The sequence below is a fragment of the Mesoplodon bidens genome (assembly GCF_964165515.1).
Source record: "Mesoplodon bidens genome assembly, contig: HAP1_SCAFFOLD_105, whole genome shotgun sequence".
NCBI lineage: Eukaryota > Metazoa > Chordata > Mammalia > Artiodactyla > Ziphiidae > Mesoplodon > Mesoplodon bidens.
In genome coordinates, this window is record NW_027671694.1 from 548,224 (window position 1) to 570,016 (window position 21,793).

Sequence of the window (21,793 nt, forward strand, 5' to 3'; positions counted from 1 at the left end):
GATTCAAAAAAGACACATGCACCCCAATGTTCACTGCAGCACTATTTACAATAGCCAGGTCATGGAAGCAACCTAAATGCCCATCAACAGATGAATGGATAAAGAAGATGTGGCACACATATACAATGGAATATTACTCAGCCATAAAAAGGAACGAAATTGGGTCATTTGTAGAGACGTGGATGTATCCAGAGACTGTCATACAGCGTGAAGCAAGTCAGAAAGAGAAAAACAAATATAGTATATTAACGCATATATGTGGAACCTAGAAAAATGATACAGATGAACTGGTTTGCAAGGCAGAAATAGACACAGGTGTAGAGAAAGAACATATGGACACCAAGGTGGGAAAGTGGCCAGGGGGTGGGGTGGTGGTGGAATGAATTGGGAGATTGGGATTGACATGGATACACTAATATGTATAAAATAGGTGACTAATAAGAACCTGCTGTATAAAAAACCAAGATTCAAAAATTCAAAAATAAAATAAAATCCTATAGTAAAAAACACATTTACACTAAACAAAATATATATGCTTTGCCTCATCTGATACAGTTAAGTAACTGAAAAGAGAAAATTAAAGCCTCCTCCACCAGTAAAATTTAGTGCTTTAATTCAATTTGTAACATAGTAATGAAGAAATATACTGAGATTCAGCTTAATTAACAAAAGGATTTAGGGTGTCCTGCAAACAAGTACTGAAATGGCTAAGAATTAAATGAGGGATTTAAGCAGGGTAAAAGGAAGAGTAGCAAACAGTGGAATGACATTACAGATGAATTTCCATCTTGACACACCCAAAAAGCATGACATCCAGCACTTGCTGGAAGGAATCCAAAAACTGGCCAGGGGTGCTTTCCAGCAGCCAGTGCCAAGAGGGAAATCTATTCAGAATTAAAGCTTGCAACGTCCCTAAGACAAAAGTAAGGACAGAGCCCTCACCCCAAATTGTGCCTATGAAAATTTCTCCCCAAAAACCCATAGGGGAGTTCGGGTTTGAGCATGAACCACCTGTTTTCCTTGCTTGGCCCTGCAATAAACCTTTCTCTGCTCAAAAAAAAAAAGAAAAAGAAAGAAAGAAGGCCAATTATTGTGGGGGGAGGGGAAGTAGGAGAGACAAGACTTAGTGACCCGGAACCCTCAGCACATCTCTCAGCAACTGACAGAGTAGACTCAAAATAAGGAAAAAGAAGATTTTTCATAAACTTCATTTACCAGATACCCATATGACTCTGTACTTAATCATAAATACAAATTCTTTCCAAATACCCAAAGAGAAAGTGAATTAAGCCACTCAAAGCTTCAATTGTAAACATTAGAACTCACTCAGGTCATTAAACTGAGAAAGTAAATTAGCTCAGACTGAGAAAGTAAAAATCTCCCTTGCCAAATTCCCCCCTGCCATTGATCACGCTAGAATAACAAACTGAATGGCCAGCTGCAAACAAGAAACAGTATTTCTCCTTAGGATAGGCTGCAGCTGTAAAGTGAACAAGGCTAGCGTAATCCTGATACCAAAGCCTAACAAGGAGAGCTCAAAATGGATAATGATAGGTCATTATCAACTAGACTATAGACATGAAGTAAAACCCTACCAAACCAAACCCAAAGGACAGTAAGAGAACAAACACCATGCCCAGACGCAAAAACCATTCCTCCTAAGAAAGTGGACTAATGTGTGATATACTACAACTAATTTCAGTTGGGTTAAGGAATTAACTGTAAAAAAAAAAAAACAGCCTTTTTAAAAACTTAAAAGAAGTGAATATTCATTCTCAGTGGAAAATGACTGAGAATAATCAGCACAAAAAAAGTAAACAATAGACTTGACCACATAAAAATGTAACTTCAGTATATTTAGAGCCAAATTAAAATTGAAGACAGATAGTATTGTCACAAAAAAGGAAAAAAAGATTAAGTTTCCATTAAAAAGACTCGTATCAATAAGAAAACACCAGCACCCTAGGGAAAAAAAACGAACAAGGGGAACATGAAGCACCAATCCATGGAAAACATACAAATGGCCAGAAAATGTATGCCACCTCACTGATAAACAAAAGAATGTTAAAATAGAGTTTCTCAGTCTTAGATTGCTTTAAAACATGTCATGATCATACTATTGGAGAGAGACGTGCATTCTCAAACTGCTGGTGGAATATAAACTGAAGTTGACCCTCGAACCACTGGGGGTTAAGAGTCCCCTCCATATCCCCAGTTTTGCATCAGCAGATTCAACCAACCACAGACAGTGTAGTATTGTAGTAGGTATTTATTGAAAAAAGTCCACATATAAGTGGACCTGAGCAGTTCAAACCCGTGTTGTTCAAGGGTCAGTTGTATTACTACCTTTCTGAAACAAGACATGTACACCAAGAACCTTACAAATGTTCACGCCCTTTGATTCATTAACACCACTTCATCTATCCTAGGCAAAAAGTGAGAGATGCAATTGAAGGAAAGTGTAAACCTGGGTATAACCTAAATATTCAATAACAGGAGAATGCTGCATAAATTACCCATATGTCCAAAGATCCAAAAGATGAGCCCGGTGCCAATGAAAATGAGGATTTCAAGACACATTTAAGGACACAGGAAAATGCTCACCATATAACAGTAAAGAGGATACACAAATACACGCAACATTATGCCAATTAGTACTTGTATTAGAGATGACTTCTTTTGTATGCTTTTCTATATTTCAGATGAGTTTGAAGTATGTTTCAGATGAATGTGAAGTATTTTTAAGTTACAAAAACAATGGAGGAGACAAGAAAAAGCTGTCCTTAATTTCCCATTTTAAGTGTAAAATGGTCTTTTGAAATGTATATAGTAATGAAAACACATTTCAGCTAATCCTACTCCTTGCTGTTATTCATACCTTAAAGTGTACTAGGAAATATTTGCTGCTCAAGTATTTATACATTTCAATATATTTTAAAGAAGAAATTCCTCATTCCCCCAACTTTTCTACAGTAAGCAGTCCCTTAATGTTTTCTACATGGTGACAATATCCTCTGTTACAAAACCACTTATTAACTCAGGAACCTGTACGCCAAATCTTTAAAACAAACCTAACCTTACTAAAATGTGTTTGTTTTACGATTTAAGAGTTACACAGGAACAGAGCAGTGTAATTCACCAATACAATCTGTGTATCATGCTATTTTTAAAACCCAAGACATAGATGTCTTTACATGTGGACTACCTGTTACAGGTTACACTTGTAAAATTTATGTAAGAGATATGCCTAAAAGTGATACCTTCAGTGAATCCAGTATACCCCGATCCTTAAAGTGATACCTTCAGTGAATCCAGTATACCCCGATCCTTAAACGTCTGGTACAGCTTTTTGCGCAGTTCACCTTGACTCAACACATCAGATTTGGGGAGCATGGTGCACTAGAAGAGAAAACGGTTACGGGTTACCTGGCGGGCACAAGGGACGTGAATCTCTGAAGACGGATCGGTGGCCTCCAAGGAAGCCAAAGGCGGTTTAACGGAAACAAAGGCTCCACTTCCGCCCGCCCCGAGGAGGGGGCAGATGTTATCTACCTGAGGTATCAGGTGTCAGCTTCCTCCCGAGCCCTCCACACCGTGCCCGGAGTTGGAGCCCGAGACCGGGGTGCAAGCCCAAGCCTAAGGGAATTCCTGGCCAGAGAGCCCCGCCGCTGTCCCAGAACAACGGGAGGAACAAGCTGAACTCCAAACTAAGAACTCAGGCAGAGACACGCACTTCCTTTCTCCGCGGTTCTGATAGGTGGGCGTGGTTGTGGCCCACGCGGGACTTTCACTGGCGGCTGGAGGGCTGAGACCGGAGACAGAAGGCCAGAGAAGGCGCGGCAAGCCGGAGTTCGAACGGCTCACACCTGATTCCACGCCTCCCCGAGATCCTCCGAGCCCAACCGCCCTAGTCTGGGGTATTACAGCAAAAGCCCGGAGCTCCGCTGCCGCACTGCGGCTGGAAGCTCCGCCCACTATCGCGAGAGCGCAACGGCACAGTCTCGCGAGGGCTGCTTGAGGAGTCCCTACGGAAGCTGCGGAACGCGGGTCTCGGCCGCGGGAAGTGACTGGGTGTTTCCGTTCCCGGCGTCTCGCCGCAGACAGGGAATGGAGCCAGTGGGCGGCTGGCGCTCCGGGACTCGGGGGATGTCCCCGGCCCCACGGGACCCGAGTGTTGGCCCTGTCTCTCCCCTCTGCCCCGGGGCCGGCTGAGCTCTTCACAACCCACCGGGCCAGTCCACACCGCGATTCAACCTGCAAACGTCCACCTGCTCGGGGGCTTTGCTTCTTGTACCTTTCACTGGGTCGTTCAGCTCACCCCCGGTTTCTTAACCGCGGCATTATTGCCGTTTGGAGCCGGAAAATGCTGCATTGTGGGGCTGTCCTGTGTACTGCAGGATGTTGAGCAAGCATCCCTGGTTTCTACCCAATAGATGCCAGTAGCACCTGCTCTCCCCCGCCCCCGGTTCTGAGAACCGTGAATGTCTCCGGACATTGCCACGTGTCCTCTGGGAGGCAAAATTACCCGTGGTTGAAAACCAGTGAGCTAAACTTTGAGTACCCATCGTCGTACGTGCTGTGAAGATAGGTGAGCCGGGTACCCCAGATACTTAAATCTAATTAGAAAGAAAAGGAACCAGTCTCTCGAGAAGCAATAATGAAAACATTACAGCCAGAGAATTGACTAAGAACTAAGATGCACTGTAGACTGGGTAAAGATTTTAGAAAAAGTAGTTGGAGATGGACATGAGTGGGCACATCTCTGAAAAGTGTGACTTCATCAGGGCCTTGGTGGGTTGAATTTGGAGGATGGGCAAAAAGCATGGGAGGAAGGGGGAACATTCTGAAAGGAATAAAAAAAAAAAAAAAAATTAGTACCCTTTCAAGAGCAGTGAGGCATCTGGCCTGGCTCCAGAGCCCCATGCTGTGGGTATAAGGTATCTAAGCCCCATGAGGACAAAATTGGGCCAGTGATGGTTTTGTGAACAGCACTGATGAGTACAATGAATTTTCACTCCTGGCGGTGAAAGGCTTAGAGAATTTAAGAGGCATCAAGAGTGACAGGGCTTCCGTAAGAGGTAGAGAGCATGTAGGTTGGTGTTGGAAAATACCTGGAGAAGGAGGAATTTGGGTGGGCTTTGAAAGATGGGTAAGGTTTACACATGGCATCAGGGAGAGTATTCCAGGCATGAAGAGAGAAATAAATCTGGAGTGGACCCAATCAGTTGGGGAAAAGAAAAGTATACCAGTCCACTGTAGCCAGGGTAGAGCAATGAGGTGGAGAAAAGCTGTACAGAGCAACATGGGACTACATTTTTGATACTGGTACTTGATCCCTGTAGATGAGAAACATTAAGGCTTTTGAGCAGAATAGTGAGATGATGAAAAATGTTCTACGACGATGTTTATATGTTGCAAGTACTGTTAAATAAAAACACATCTGTGCCTTAAGACCCTCTTACCCCCAATCTTTGGTGCCCAAATTGAAGATTTAGATGAAATGTCCAAAAGCCAGCATAACCTCACTTATGGTGAGGTAGAGGAATTGCTTTTAATATTAATAGGAAAAATATCCTATTAGAGAACTATCAGCAGGATTCATCCTGCTTATTGCAGTGGACATGTCTTGTGCCACACTAGGTTAGTCTTCCAGCCCCAGGTCTGGAGAACAACTGAAGCCACTGCTGCGGGGAGCACAGGGAAGTTTTCCAGAAGTTTCTCTATAGAGGCTGTAAAGAGGTCTGCTGTAAAAATGGGTGGTTTTGGAACTGGCATCCATGAGTTGTCTCGGAGGGGCCTTCTAAGTTCATTGGGTTCATCCTCCCACTCTGGCACTACTAGTGGTCTTCCAGCCTCCCCTTATCACACTTCTAGTGATCGGGGGGTTGTCACTTCACAAGGCACCCTGATAGTTCTTTAATTGTTACAAAGTTCTTAATTATATTGACCCAATGTCTTTCCATGTAATCTCAAAGGAGCAGCCCTAGGCTTGGCCTCTGGAACAGTTTGGATTAAGTTTGTCTAGCTCAGAGCTAGCAAATACTTGGCGCTCCCATAGGCACTGCCCTCTCCCAAACCCATAGCAGATGCAGGTAACTGGTCACAGCAGTCTTTCCCCCTGTCCACCCTTAGTCTCAGAAGCTTTCTCAGCACCTGTTCCTGGCCTTCACTGCTAGTTGATTAGAATGGGCTCATGGGAAAAAACCCATTTGCCATCCCTAGTCAAATCCCTTCCCTTTAGACAGCATCGTATTTAAAGACGGCACCATAGCCCACTGCCCCCGCAAAAAAAGTCTCCCCCCGCCCCCGGTTTAAACATCCTCAGTTCCTTCGGTAGCTTTTGTCTTTTGTTTCCAGAGCATTCCCTAGCCTAGATGCCTCCCTCCTCCCAGCACACACAGTTCAGAGTTAATGATTTTAAAATGTGATTCCCAGAACTGAGCATGTCCCCCAGAGATGGTATTATTAGTGATGAGGACATCATCTTCTCTTAATGCAGCCTAGAATTGCATTCGCTTTTTCGGCCACTGTATCAGATTGCCGCCTCCGATTTAGCTGGCAATAAATGAAAACCGGTTCTCATAGATGAGATGCTCTTACACTAGGTTTCCCGCATCCTGTTGTGTGGTTGATTGAAGCCCAAGTACAGGACTTTATTTCAAACCCTTTAACATTCTATCCTGTTCATGTCACCTATTTCTCCTAGCCGTGGAGATCTTTTGAATCCTAACTTTAGCCTTCTAATAAATTAGGTGCCCTTAGCATGTTATCTTTGGGTGTGGTAAATTGGCTTCATCTCAGTTACTGATGCAAACCTTGGGCTGGACTAGGTTAAGGTCAACCTCAAAGGCTCCCTAGAGACCCCATGCTGTCGACTGACATGGAGCACTTTAACATTCCAGTCAGCCCTGTACCGTCCCTCCTTCTGCAGAGAACGAGCACCCCGGCACTGCTGTGGCTCTGGGGGTACCACAGGCTGTCATGCAGGCTACAGGTCTCCCCTGGGTTCTTAGGTAGAGAACCACAGGACTTCAGAAAGTGACTCACCGTCTCCGTATTTCCCTTCCTCAACAGCGAGTGTAGGTCTGACATAACTTGTTCTCCTAGAACAAGTGAGTCGTAACCCCCTCTTTTTGTCTAGGGATTCACATTAAATGACTTAGTTTGTCATAAAAGCCCCCAGCATGGTGTCTGACTGAAGACAGACATTTAATACCTATTTCTGTTGGTGTTTTAATCTCTTCGGAAGTACTCAGACTGGAAGGCATGCCTCTTTGTTTCTCAGAGTTGGAATGACGGTTACTGGCTCTTTTCTGTTCCTGTGATTTCTCAAACGTCACTGACCAGTAGTTACACCGTCAGTTGTCAACCCAACTGTTTCTTTAACGTACCTGTCTTGGGGTTCACAGCCTGCCTAACCTAACTGCTTCCACACTTGCCATGTGAAAATCATTCTTTGAGAAAACCCAAGTTCAGCACACCTGTGTCCCGTGTTATTTATGTACCAGGTGCCTCAACTAATTGACCTTTCTCCCTTGCTTTTCCCTGTGGTAGCCTGAAAGCCTTCCACACATTTCAGTTTGTTTTGGGCTTTTGCCCTTCTGATGCTAGCCTCACAGGTTTCTGGTCCCATTTTTACGTTCATTACTAGTTTGTGCCCTCCTTCTTACATCCTGTACATGGTCTTTTCAGGGAAATCCAGAGCTCCTTGTTCATTTCTTTAGTTACCTCTCTCAAAAGCAGCTCAAGACACTCTAGCCACCACAGACAGCTGTTTTCACCACAGATGGGAGTCTTGGCTCCCCTCCCTTCAGCCAACAAGTCCTGCCCTTATAAGGGAGGATTTCTTCATTGGTACTTTAACAACTATGGCAACTTCTCACAAACGTGCTGTTCATCACCCAGACACAGCATTCATCAATCAGGCCCCTGAGGCCCCGAGGGCCTCGGCACTGGAACTTTCAGAAGGTTCTCGTCCTTGTTGAGGAGAGTTAATCCCCACAACGCCTCTCTTTCCTTCATTCCCTCTCCTATATTCCAGCACCGTCCCCCGCGCCCCACACACACACTGCCCAAACGACAGCCCCCTCCTCACAGGTCCTTTCGGCAAGGGAGGCGGAAGGCCTGTGTTAGCCGTAGGGGATACTTGCTGGAAAAACGCAGCCCCAGCCACTGTTCTCTTCTATACTCTTATCCCCCTACTGCTCCCAGGGGCTTCACCTCGACGCACCATGGCCCACCCTCCCCACGCTTGCCACAGGGCTCTGAAACCCGCGTCCCATGGAAAATAAACTCATTTTGTGCCCAGTCTCTATAGAATGCACCTTCTACCTTTATTGCTGACACTTCCTGGAGTATTTCCTTTTTTCTTATACCTCCAGTTTTTTTCAGCTTTGACATGTGTTAGTTTCCTACTTTGCCCATAACACATTACCACAAATTTACTGGCTTAAAACGACACACATTTATCATCTTACAGTTCTGTAGCATACACGTCCAACACGGGTCTCACTGGGCTGAAATCCCCTCTGAAAGCTCTCGGGAAGAATCTGTTTCTTGGGCTTCCTCGGTGATGCAGTGGTTGAGAGTCCGCCTGCCGATGCAGGGGACACGGGCTTGTGCCCTGGTCCAGGAAGATCTCACATGCCGCAGAGCTGCTGGGCCCGTGAGCCATGGCTGCTGAGCCTGCGCATCCTTAGCCTGTGCTCTGCAACGGGAGAGACCACAACAGTGAAAGGCCCGCATACCGCAAAAAAAAAAAAAAAAAAAATCTGTTTCTTTGTCCTTTCCAGCTTCTAGAGGCCGCCCGCATTCCTTGGCGCATGACGCCTTCCTCCATCTTCAAAGCCAGCAATGTTGTATCTCCGTGGTGATCCTTCCACAGCCACACTTCCCTCTGACTTTCCTGTGGGGCTGCCCTCTTCCACTTTTAAAGACACTTGTAATTACATTGGGCCCACCTGAGTAGCCTAGGATTCTCGCCCTATCTGAAGATCAGCTGATGAGTAGCCTTAGTTCCATCTGCAGCCTTAATGCCCGTTGCCATGTATTGAATACATTAGCATTCACAGGTTCCCGAGATTAGGAATGTGGACATCTTGGTGGGGCTTGGGGGAGCTGTCCAGGCTACCACCACACGTCCAAAACTGACCTGTTCATTTTCATCCCTCTTCCTTCCCTTTCTTATTTCCGTTCTCAGTGAATAGGTTCATCATCTTGATATTCTGCTTGATCACCTCAGCCAGACATTTTGGAAACATGCTCGATTCTTCCCGCAGCTCCCCAGTTTAATCCATTACCAAGCTGTGTGTGACCACCTCCATAACCTCGAGCCCTTGGAGATACCTGAAGGGCCCCTATTTTAGGTGATGGAAAAATTGAGCAGGTATAGATCTTTTTCTCATCTTTCCCCTTTTTCTGTAAAGGGCCATGATGGTCTCTGTGGCAACCACCCCACGCTGCCATCGTAGGACAAGAGCAGCCTTAGACTGTAATGAGAGGACGACCAGGCCAGATAGGGCCCGCAGGCTGTAGTGTGCCAACCGCTGCCCCAAATAACCTTTTAAATCTGACTCACTTCATCACGCCACAGGTCTATCTTCCCTTTCTTCCTGTCACAGCCTTCCAATTCCACAGTGAAAGGGGCCAGCTGTGCCGTGATTTCCTCTACAAAATGTTGTACTCATCAGGAAATACATTTCCGAGGTCTTCAGATGCCGTCACGTGGAAGTCCCAGTGAAGCTCAATGGGCCCTGGGTTCGGACACGCCTTACTGTACGCTCCCAGTGAAGCAGATCCCCACCCCATGACGGGGCCTTCCTAGGCCCCATGTCTCCACGTGCCTGTGCTCATGTCGCTAGAGCTAGACGTGAACCTAGCATTGTCTAATTCTAAACACCTCATATGAAAAATGCATACATAAATGCATCCGCCCGTCTGTCCGTCCATTCATCCAGATTTCGATTGTGCTAAATGCCCCAGAATCACTGATTTCTCCCCTACCCCCCACTTTCTCTGTTTTATTCCTGTAGCAAACTTATTAACCCTCATTCCAAGACCTCTTAATGACTCAGAATGTCTTCTTTTTGGATTATGACTTCTTCCATCTCTTCTAGAGTACAAAACTGTTTCTTCATCTCTCATAAATGGTATTTGAAGACGAATATAACAGGCTTTTTTATGTGCAGAGTTACATTCATAGTATACACCCTTCAGGTGGGAATACAAGTACCACACAGTCCGTAGCTGACTGCTCTAGGAGCTCTCCTTTCTGTAAAGGACACATGCTAGAGTGGTTCTTAGCTTCCTTGGAAGCAGCCTTCCTGAAAATTTCCAAGGCAAGTCAGTTATTTCCTTATCAGCACCCAGGTGTTAGTGCCAATGCTGATTGATCTAGTCCAAGTTTAAGCCAGCTTACCCTAAATGTTCCACACTTTCGGATCATGAGAATGTTGTTTTTCTGATTTCATATTAGAGGTCTTCCAGTTTCCGTATAAAAAGGTAGTAGTGGATTCTCCAGAACATATCACAGATAAAGAATTTGAATCATCCAAAAGCCATGTATCTATGGTGGCATACTGGAAAGCATGCCGAGCTTAGGGGTCACCTATTCTACAATTCAGGTTTAAGTTAAAAAATGGAGGTCATCACTTCCTGGTTTTTGATTTTCACTATTGAGTACTAAAAATGTGTTATTTTCATTTAATTAGTAGCTATATATTGAAGACAGTGTCTGGAAGCCTCTACTTTGCCATGGTTTATCACCAGGATAATCCAGTTTTTGAAATAGAGTTTTTGCCAGCTGGAAAAGCTGAATCCAAAGTGCATATGGGACCTTAAAAAATTCCATAACTGTTCTGTTGTTTTAACGATAATGGTGTGATGTGATTTTAGAACTGCAAGAGATCTGGCCAGATGAGGTAACTATGAGCCCAGCACAAATAAATGAGGCTCGCTCTGCAGTCCCACAGGTTGATAGAAGCCAGCCAGGAGCATCCTCTGAATTGTTTGTTCGTGCTCTAATTCAGCACACACTTAGCACGCACTGGCAGATGTCCTGGGTCTCCTCTCCCTGCTCATCAGTTCCCTGTGTCACCCGCTGTGAAGCAGCTCCTTGAGCAGATAGAATATAGCTCACCTGCAGTAGCTCTGCAGGAGCAGGTGGTGCTGCCCTGAAATGCCAGGGAAGTCCCTTCTGTCCCTGTGAATCACCTTTTTCAGCAGGACATACGTGCTAGATCCACTTAACCCGGGAGGGTCAAAAGAGACCCCGATTTACAGGTCTTCCTACTGCCCCTGAGACGGCGGCCTTTTTCGGCGACCCCCACATGGCACCCACTGGCCACATGGTGCCCTCGTGCTCTCCTCTCCCGTGGCGCCACCCAACCTTCTTGCTGTCAAGAGTGGTTCCCGAAAAACAAGCTTCAAGAACATGTTGCCACTGAGAGTAAACAGAGCCACAGAGTCTTGGGATGAGCATAGCTGGTCCCTTCCATCTCTGGTACAAGTGCATATTCCAAATAAATTAATAACAGGTTATGCTATGTTTCTCCCAACCTCCAAAAATAGGCTTGAATGTGCCTTAAGACAGGAACTGATGTTTGAAATTAGTTGTGATGTGTAATGTCCAGTGTAAGACGCTTTTCAACTATTCAGATCTTGCCACTAAGATATGATAGAAATCCAAGGTTTTATCCTAGCAGGTGTTGCTACATTATTTTCCCACATTCACATGAGCACACTGCTCATTAAAACTTGGATGTGAGGCATCCCTGCAGCAGTAGTTGCTTTGTGTGGTATACGGCTACTGACAGTTTCTCTCACTCCAGCAGCCTCGCAGTAGGCAAAGCAGTGCATGTAAAAATAGCGTCGCATGACTTGATCTTTCTCCTGCTACCGCTCACCTTCATAAACCATTTCTACAGTTTTCTTCTAATGTCTCAAGATTGATCATTAGTGTAAAGGAAAACACTACTGTGAGCCAGACAAAACACATCCATTTCTCTGAGGATTAAATTAGCTTCGTCACGGTGCCGTGAGTGAAGTATAAACACGCTTTACCTACGCGAGGGATTCCAGGGCAACTTGGCTGCCCAGTCATGGGAACAGCCTCCTCAATAAGGAAGTTATGTTCGTTTCCTAGGACCAGTGTCACAGAGTACCAGAAACGGCGTGCCTTAGAACAGAAATGTCTTGTCTCACAGTTGGGGAGGCCTGAAGTCTGAGATCAAGCTGTCAGTAGGGCCGTGCCCATCCAGAGGCGCTAGGAAGGTCTGTTCCAGACCCTTCTCCCAGCTTCTGGCAGTTCTCGGCTTGTGGCAGCAGAACTGCAGTCCTCACATGCCAATCTCCCTGGGTGCGCGACTGTCTCCAGATTTCCCCCTTTTCTAAATACATCAGTCATTGGATTAAGGACCCATTCAACCGTAGCATGACCTCATGGTAACTAATTACATCTGCAATGACCCTCTTTCCAAATACGGCCACGTTCTAAGGTACTGAGGGTTAGGACTGCAACATAAGGATTGGGGGAGGGGGCACAAACTCAACCTGTAACAGAGGTGTTCTTTGAAAAATGCATTTTGAAAGTAAGAATTCCACAGGAGACTGCATTCCAGGTTATGAATTCCTTCTGCACATTCTGCTGGGACAGTCCCACCTTCTTCTTCAGTTAGGCCTTTACAGTCCATGAAAAGGACAACCCCGGCTTTGACAGGACCACCTGGCGCTGTCGGCACAGGGGACTGTACGCAGCTGGAGCTGAGCCTGGCGCCTGCCACTCCCAGGTCCCCTGCCATGTGAGCTCCCTATACCTCAAGACGGCCTGTGCCAGGCTGTCTCCACTGCTCACCGGGTGTCACCGCACATGAAGCCCCGCCTCCTACCCCCAGCCCCACCCGAGGACTGTACTCACCACCTGTTTAGCCCCAGCCTACCTTGTTTTTTCCTGTCTTCCTCCTCTAAAACGATGTGAGCTTCTTGAAAGCAGGATCTGAGCTGAGGGGAGGGGAGGAATGGGGAGGGGGAGAAAAACAAACAAAAAAGCAGGATCTTTTTTTTTTTAATGTATCCTTTTTTCACATGCTTAAATGGTTACAGAACTTGGTAACTTCCTTCTTGCAAAATTTTAAAAATATAGTTTCTTGGACACATTTCATTTACTAAGTAATTGGCTGTTTCTATTTATTGAGTTTTCGATACCAGATTAGAAAACAAAATAATGTGAAAGCACTGAAGGCCTCTGTAAGTCTCATGACAATAATCGAAGTAAAAGCGGAAAGCTTCCCCCCCGCACCCCAGAAAGCTGTGTCTAGAGTTTGCAGAGTGAAGTGTGGCTGTCTTGAGGCTGTAAGGAAATGTTAATCTGATGCTGCTCGCTGCCACCTAGGACGACCACCGCCATCTGAACCAGTTCATAGCTCACGCGGCTCTCGACCTCGTAGATGAGAACATGTGGCTGTCAAACAACATGTACTTGAAGACGGTGGACAAATTCAATGAGTGGTTTGTTTCAGCATTCGTCACTGCGGGTCACATCCCTACCTGTTTAATAAAGAGCTCTAACAAAGGGTTGGGGTAACAGAATAGACCAACGTGGGACCTAGATGTCAGATTCTGAGTCTGTGGACTGCAAAATACTAGGTAAACATTGCCACTTACGGGGCTTTTATTTTTTTAGGGGGAAAAAACACTCACCTTTTGTTTAACAGGTAATTTTAAAACCAAGTCTCATATATATAGTTAAGGTTTATCTGAACCATATCAATGGTGATTTTATTTAGTAGTTATTTTCTAACTTAAAAAGATTATATTCTCTTCAAGATAAAACTAACCTAACTTTGAACCCAGTTTACGGATTCACCTTTTCCATTGCCAAATACACTGCATGTGACTCATCTGAAGATTACTGTTATCGATTGCTTTTCAGTTTTCATTTCTAAAGATTATACCTTAATTATTTCACATGAGATTTATTATGCTGCATTACATCAGGCAAGAAGATGGGATAAAGAACTTCTTTACTGATGTCTATGATTTATATATAAAGATATGGAATGTCCTGTACCTTGTAAAATCTGATTATAAAAGAGACTGGACCACCTTGGACCGCAGTTTTCCTCTCAGCAGAGCTCTCCCCCAGCAGGACTAGTCCTGGCAGCTCCCTGACTAGGCAAGTCTCTACCAGCTTAACACATATGCAAGACAACAACTTGTAGTTATTTTTAAATCGGTTTCATTCGCCCCCTTTCAGTACATACAGTTGATTTTATGAGGGAACCCCCTAAAGCAAGAGACAGAAGCAGTCTGTATAAAGGAAGTTGCTTCACAATTTTAATGTAAAATGTTTTCCATCTACTTAACAAGTAAGTTACAGAGCAATGAATGTAGATCATAAACAGGAAGTGATTCATGTATCATCAAAGTCACTCAAGGAGAAAGGGGCCATGCACATTTCTTCATACTCATTTGGAAAAAATGAAATAGTAATAAGCTATGAGTGGTTAAACTGCAGTGCTAACAGTATATTCTTAATAATTTAAACATTCTGTATTTGAACAAGATTTTTTGCATATCAGCACAGTTAACAATCAATATTCCTAGTCAGAACTAGCAAATAAGCATATTTAGCCCTCATAAAGATGGACATCAAGTGATTAAGGTATAAAAGTTGGTAACTCCTTTCCTCATTTGTCATTCCATCCAGTACTACTTTTCCCTCACACATATTATGATGTACTCATTACATTGTCTGAGAAACTGATCACTCACCTTGTGTTAAAGGAGAGTATTAAAAACCTGATTGTTAAAAACGACTGCACAAGAGTAACTTTTAAAAGCAGTGTGGTATAACTTTTCCTTCACTCTGAGCGTATCAAATTTTTAGTGTGTTTTATATAGCCAAAGGGCCTACCGGATGAATCCACATCTTGATAATGAACGTTGAGTGTAGCTGTATTTCACACACATGATGGATCCCGGGAGTTGGTTTTGCTCACGCAGGCAGCACTTACCATAGGTGCCACCATGGGTTTTGCCACAGGTACTTCCCTTAAACACCAAGATAGAAATTTCCTTAAGGGGCCATTAATATTTAACAGTGGAACATCTTCATTGAAACTTAAAAATGTGGTATTCAGACTTTTGCTTTGAATGTCTTTAATGACTTAATTTAAAACTTTAAAAGATTTTCCTTTTAGACTTATGATGTCAGCCTTTTTATTTGACAAGTTCACCTTAATACTTTCTTCCCTTCTAGTTTGTAATGAATACATTTTATGAACCCAATTCTATTCCATCAAGCACATTTGACAAAAAAGTTGTTTCTTGGGAAGAAACACCTTTTAAGCTGAATGCAAAAAATTCAGACGTAAACAGTGTCACTACAATGGGGTATACTCAGGAAGGTGTACGTTGTAAGTAACTTGATTAAACGGCATGGAAAAGTTTTAGTTGTAGTCTCAATCTATCTAAAACTAATGAAATTGCTTTTATATTTAAAAATAGTATATTCAGTTTCTTATGATTATCAACAGATATTTGCTTGTAAATTGTGTTATTTATGAAGAGCTCTTTATCAGTAATCTTGAAATATTTTTATTTTAAAAATTGAGAATAAGCTTTTGACTTTCCTCATTCAGATAGCTTGATCTTGTTGTAACAATCCAGAACCAAATGTCATGGTGAAGATTTGGTAGGCAGATTTAAAACCAAAAGTTTCTGCAGTAGGGAATGAAGTTGATAGCACATACATGGGCTTATCTATACATCTAGAAATGTTATGAAAATGTATAGGTAGTATACATAGAAGTAGTATATGTACACTAAGAAGCCAAGAAGCCAGAGCAGACAGGTTTGCAGTGCCAAATGCCACGGGCCTGCCCCTGTCGGAGACTAGGAACAGTGATCCTCCTGTAATCCTAGAATCCTGGATCCATGTTTGTAAAGTGGGAGGCTAGGACCAAAGTGACAGGTTATGTTCTTATGTTTCCTTTTCCTCAGACAGTAAACTAAAGATTAAGTGAACCCGCTGATAGCTGTACTAGTAAAAAGTTGTAAGGCAGTTTTAGAATTGTAAACAAAGAAAAGCTTGTATCACATTAACACTTGCGCTCCTGGCCATCTTGGCCACTTAGGCTGTAAACCAGAGGGGGCAGGAGTGGCCTCTTTTTTGTACTGTAACAGCGTGGGATCTTACAGTAAACCAGTAAATGTCCATTGAAAAGCAAGTAATATAACCGCGTATTTTCTGTGCTAATTGTGAGCACTTGAAGAATTCTGTTCCATTCTGAATAACCTGAGCAAGAAATTCTAAGGTCTTGTATCTTTGGTCTTGTATCTTTGTGTGAAGTTGCTAGCATAATTTTTTACCATATTTATTTGATTTCCTAAACAAAGATGTTCATCCAAGATTGTGGAAGTTTAATATCGATTCTTTTTATTCTTTTTTTGGGGCGGGGGGGCCACCATGCGCAGCTTCGGGATCTTAGTTCCCTGACCAGGGATCAAACACAGGCCTGGACAGTGAGCTGAGCCCTAACCATTGGATGGCTAGGGGATTCCCAATATTGAATTTTTTAAGTGCTGCTCACCCCACCACTACTACTACCATTTTAGTCCTGTTTCCCCTAATGAAAGTCTGCATATTAACATATATCGCAACTCATTTTACAGGATTCAAATTGCCTCAAACTTAGGTACCAGAGTTTTGGGAGCAGAAAAAAGATACTCAGCTAGAAATCCAGAAGTAATGTCCGCCATGCTCATTGGAGAGACCCACACGTGTACTTATTGTATACAGTTTGCCTGACCTCAGTGAGCGTGTAGCGCAGAGGGAGGCAAAGCTCCAGTGAGGAGCAGCGGCGTGGTGTTTCAGCAGGAGGCTGTAGGGTGGAATGGTTTGGATCCCAGCTCAGCCACACAACAGCGGTGCCCTGCAAACAGCCTTGTCGCCAGGCTTGTGCCAGTGAGATGGGAACGAATAACACAGGCCCCGTGGGAGTAGATGACTGTAGTTAGGTGACTGTAGTTAGATGACTTCATGTATGACTGCCTCCGAAGGAGCATGAAGGCAGATTCAGTGATGAGCGTAGGAGTGGGTAGGACCTCAAAGGTGGGCCGTGCTGGGAAAGCCTGTGGGCACACGGATAGGACAGCTGAAAGGATGGAACCAGGGCCAGTACAAGGGGACAACCAGGCGCTGACCATTAAGAAAGCAAAAGAAACCAAAAAAAAAAAAAAAAACACGGCAAAAGAGCCGGCAAAACTCAGATCTTGTCAGATCTGGTAGTAGGTGACCATCACTTAAAGCTCTGGAACACAAGACCAATTGGGGGACATCAGTAGCACCCAGGGCATCGGGCTCCACTGAGCACACGCAAGTCAGCATTAAACATGTAATCTACGTTAGCACTCCCGAAGTGATCCAAATAGAATGCACAAATCGGGTTTGGTCCTCTTTCATTGCCTAGGATGCTTTGGTGGTGCTTTGGTGGTGCTCACATTCTCCATGTAAATAGAGACCTTCAGTCTCTCCTCCACCCTGCTACACCCATATCCTTTCACTTTATGGTCACAACAGCACTTCCTGGTTGACAGTCCACAGTGGTAACTTCTCAGAATCCACTGACTACACAGATCCTCTTTTCTACCTAACGCTTCCTTGCCCCACAAGCCGCTGGCACTGTGGATGAACTGGCGTCATAAGGTCATGCTATTAAAGTGAAAGCTTACACAAGGTTTTATAGAAATGTAAAATGCCAGGTTTTAACATGAAGACCATATAGGATGTTTTAACTTCAACTAGGGAGTTTTCCCCAAGGGGGAAGGTGACAAAAAGCAGTAATTCATGGAGGTACGTGCACTTTTCCATCTTCCACGCGGCACATTGTAATTGCTACATCGACTGGCAGGTGTATAGCTGTCCATCCTCCCAAGTTCAGTAGTTTGCCTTTTTCTTAACCTTGAACTCTGTCTCCAAGGCTTTACACGCACAGACAGCACGAAAGCACCTGTCATCACAGTGGCAGCCGCCGGCCCCTAACACTGGGGCCTGGTCCCAAACGGGACAGCGCACTCCCCAGTCCTTCCCTCCCGCCTGCTCCCTCAGGCTCCACAGCTGCTCCGCCCCTCTTGCCGCCACCATGGTCGCCTGCTTTGCTCCCCAGCTCTCACTTTTTCCCCTAGTTCTCATCTTTGTGTAAGTAACACCAGCCAGGCAAAGCCCGTGTTACTTTCTTAAAAGATTCAGATTTTCAGCTACCTTCTGCTGCTGTCTGAAGAGCTCCTCCGTCAGGTCAGCGAGTTGTCCTTGCTGTGAAGGCGGAAGCTAGTCAGTCAGGTCCTGTTCCTCCTCCTCTCGTCCCATTTCAGTACTGGCTTTGGTCAGCCTCTGTTCACTGGGTCCCTTTAAGTCACGCTGTGAAGCTGCATTACTCTCCCTTCCATCAGCCTGTCTACACACGCGAGGATTCGGTCCTTTGATCCTTTTTTGCTGCCCAGCTCTAGACCTCTGGAATGCCAACTAATCTAATCCCTGAATATTTAGCTGAAAAAGAGGTTACTGAAAAGATGCTTAAAAGTTTAGAAAAACCACTAAGGTATTAGTTAAATCTATACAAGTATCAAAATTATACATTTTGTAAATACCTACACACACACACACAGATGTAAAATGGGCTGAACTGTGTCCCCCCCACCCAAAATTCATAATCAACAGGCCTAGCCCCCAGTCCCTCAGAACGTAACTATATTTGGAGAAAGGCCCTCTAAGGAGTTAATATGAGTTGAACTAAGCCCATTAGGGTGGTCCCTTAATCCAATCTCACTGGTGTTCTTACAAGAGGAGGAAATCTGGACACCGGGGTTGGGGGGGGAGTGTTGTATGCAGAGGAAAACTAAACCTATCAACACCTTGATCTTGGACTTCTAGACTCCTGAACTGTGAGAAAAGAAATCCCCATTGTTTAAACTGCTTAGCCTGCATATTATGGCAGCACTAGAGAACTAAGACAATATGCTTTCTTTACGTACTAAAAATCTAGATGGATGCCCAAGAAACTGACTCATGGCTGCTTCCATGCGCAGGAACTCGGTGACAAGGGTAGATATTTGTCCCTTGTGCCTTATAATGTTCAACCGTGTGACTCTATCATCTATTCAAATAATAAACAACAAAAAATGTACTCCTAATATCCACTGGTGAGCAAGGTGTGGGAAACTTAATATACTACTGCTAGCTATCTATCAGCAGAGAACAGTTTGAATAAACTGTTAGATATCCATGCAGCAAATAAATGAAGTAGGTCTACTATATAATGGAAATATATCCAGACAGATTAAGAGAAAAGGGCAAGTCACTAAACAATGGGTACACTTGATTTAAAATAACAAAGCAAGTCCCCTAGAGAATAAAACAAAGGGAATATATAATATACACTCATTTGTTAATGGTGGATTCCTATTTTGTTTTCTGAATGGAGGATTATAGTTTGGTGGGGCGGGGGTGGAACTGATTATAAATAATAAAAACAACAGCTCTCTCTAACCTGAGACTATAAAGAGATTTAATTTCCCCAAATTTAAAATGAGAAATTGTCTTGTTTAAGCCAAATCTGTTGTGTTAGGAAATTAGATTTTCAAAAGCTGAGCTTACTGTATTGGGGTTCTGTGCCAAGTGGTTCCAAGGAGCGGGGCCAGGGAGAGAAATCTCTCAACCTAGCTGTTCCGAAATGTACTCCCCTGCACAGGACAGCCCCCCAAAAGCATGTCGCTTGATAACCCACCGCTCCACAGCCAAGGGTCCTGTCCTCTCTAACACGTGAGCCTGGCATTGGTGTGCCTCTGCAGGATGGGATCGGCATGAATAGCGCAGTGCGTGAACTTTACCCACGAAAGACCACAACTTGCTCTATCAATAAGGCTGCTCATTGCAGCAGAATGACGAAAAATCTCGAGACGAAATCACTAAACAAAGCTCAGTGATGTAGAAGACACTGAATAAATACATGACCAAATAAAGATGTCTTCATTTACCCACACACACAGTACAATCCAGAAGCAGTACCTCCTCCAAGAGTGATAAAGCCAGCTTCTGTTGGAGGTGGGGGAGGGCACACAAACGACAAGTGATTACGAGTGAGATCAATCCTGATACGTAGAATGAAAAAGCAAACATGCACATAATTTCTAAACCGAATGAACACGTCCTCAAATCACATGACTACATGGCAAATACACTGGATTTTAATCTTTAATATCTAACATTATTGCTTTAGGACATGTTTTCCCTGAACCAGGAACAGAGTGCTAATTACAGAAAAATATACACATAGGGCTTCCCTGGTGGTGCAGTGGTTGAGAGTCCGCCTGCCGATGCAGGGGACACGGGTTCGTGCCCCGGTCCAGGAAGGTCCCACATGCCGCGGAGCAACTGGGCCCTTGAGCCATGGCCGCTGAGCCTGCGCATCCGGAGCCTGTGCTCCACAACGGGAGAGGCCACAACAGTGAGACCCGCATACCGCAAAAAAATAATAATAATAAAAAACACATAAAAAGTAGTTCTCCATTTTCCCGGGGGGAAAACAGTTACTTCTAGAATACTCAAGTGTTTTGTTTTAATTATAAAGTCTTGGTCATCTATTAGCTCTGTGACATACATATTTAAACTAAACATTATTAGACAACCGTTACAACTTATAAATGTAAGGTGCCATTACTGAGTAAAGAGATTCTCCTGTGAGTGGATGTGTCCCTTCTCTCACCCAGTAACAAGGCAGCAATGGTTAGTTTAATTTTATGAGTACATGATCCATTGCTGCAAACACGAATTCTTGTCTCCACCCTATGCTTACCTGTGCATGTGTGTGAGCTGATTAGATCGCACGGGCAACCTCTCGAACTTCAACAGCAAGATGAGCTGGGCTTGGGCTTTCGGTGCAGACTGACTGTGTCTGTCTGAACCAAGTGATCTGACCTATCCTCGGTAGCAAGCACTCTTCGAACTGCTTCCTCAAAGGCTGCTGCGACATTCGTGGCATCTTTTGCACTTGCTTCAAAGTAAGGATAGTCGCCATTTTCCCTGAACCAGGCTTGAGCTTCTTCTGCAGACACCTGCCGCTCGCTGATGTCAACCTTGTTACCCAAAATCACAAAAGGAAAGCTTTCGGGCTCTTTCACATCTGCATAATATATGAATTCTTTCTTCCAGTTACTCAAATTCTGGAAGCTTTGAGAATCATCGATGCTAAAAGTAAGCAGGCAACAGTCAGAACCTCTGTAAAATGGCGTCCTCAGGCTTCTGAACCACTCTTGACCAGCCGTGTCCCAAATCTGCATGGTAACAAAATGTCCATCCACCTACAAATATTTACTTAAAAATTCCACACCTATTGTATGGAAGAGTTGGGCATCAAACTTACTAGTCACATATCTGTTCATTAGAGAACTCTTCCCAACTCCACCATCTCCAAGGAGAATTGCTTTAAAAAGCAATGATTTTCCTGCCATTTTTAATCTCAAGATCTCTGATTTCGGAACCCTGTAAAATAAAACGGTACCATTACATTCCTTTAGACCTGTACATGGTTCTACATGCCTCTATGAATGTCAGTGTCTAAGGGAAATAAAACACAGAGCCCCAATTCCTTTCTGCGCAGGGAATACCAGGTGGCAAGAGATGTCACCTACTGAGCCCTTCACCTCGTGCCAGGCACCACCCGACCGTCACTCTCTCTGACAGCTGCTGAGGGCTCATTCTTCCCCTTCCTCGGGTCACAGCTGACTGAGGCTAGCACTC

At 44.2% G+C, this 21,793-nt stretch overlaps 1 protein-coding gene and 2 pseudogenes across 3 annotated transcripts in view; 1 reads left to right on the plus strand and 2 right to left on the minus strand.

The window, feature by feature from the left end:
- The window catches only part of LOC308611154 (centriole and centriolar satellite protein OFD1-like), a 54,475-nt gene extending 50,509 nt beyond the window's left edge, over nt 1–3,966 (minus strand). The window contains exons 1-2 of the mRNA XM_081260043.1: nt 3,553–3,966; nt 3,301–3,399 (exon numbers count right to left, since the gene is read on the minus strand). Of these exons, the coding sequence (XP_081116169.1) occupies nt 3,301–3,393 (93 nt within the window). The 5' untranslated portion in view covers nt 3,394–3,399; nt 3,553–3,966. The remainder of the gene's footprint in view (nt 1–3,300; nt 3,400–3,552) is intronic.
- Nucleotides 3,967–8,822: 4,856 nt separating this feature from the next.
- On the plus strand, nt 8,823–15,456 carry LOC308611160 (trafficking protein particle complex subunit 2-like; annotated as a pseudogene). Its single transcript has 5 exons — nt 8,823–8,869; nt 10,710–10,821; nt 13,388–13,575; nt 13,960–14,047; nt 15,257–15,456. The product of its transcript is annotated as a trafficking protein particle complex subunit 2-like (transcript).
- Nucleotides 15,457–20,883: 5,427 nt separating this feature from the next.
- LOC308611156 (ras-related protein Rab-9A-like) lies at nt 20,884–21,504 on the minus strand (annotated as a pseudogene). Its single transcript has one exon. The product of its transcript is annotated as a ras-related protein Rab-9A-like (transcript).
- Between the last annotated feature and the right edge of the window lie 289 nt (nt 21,505–21,793).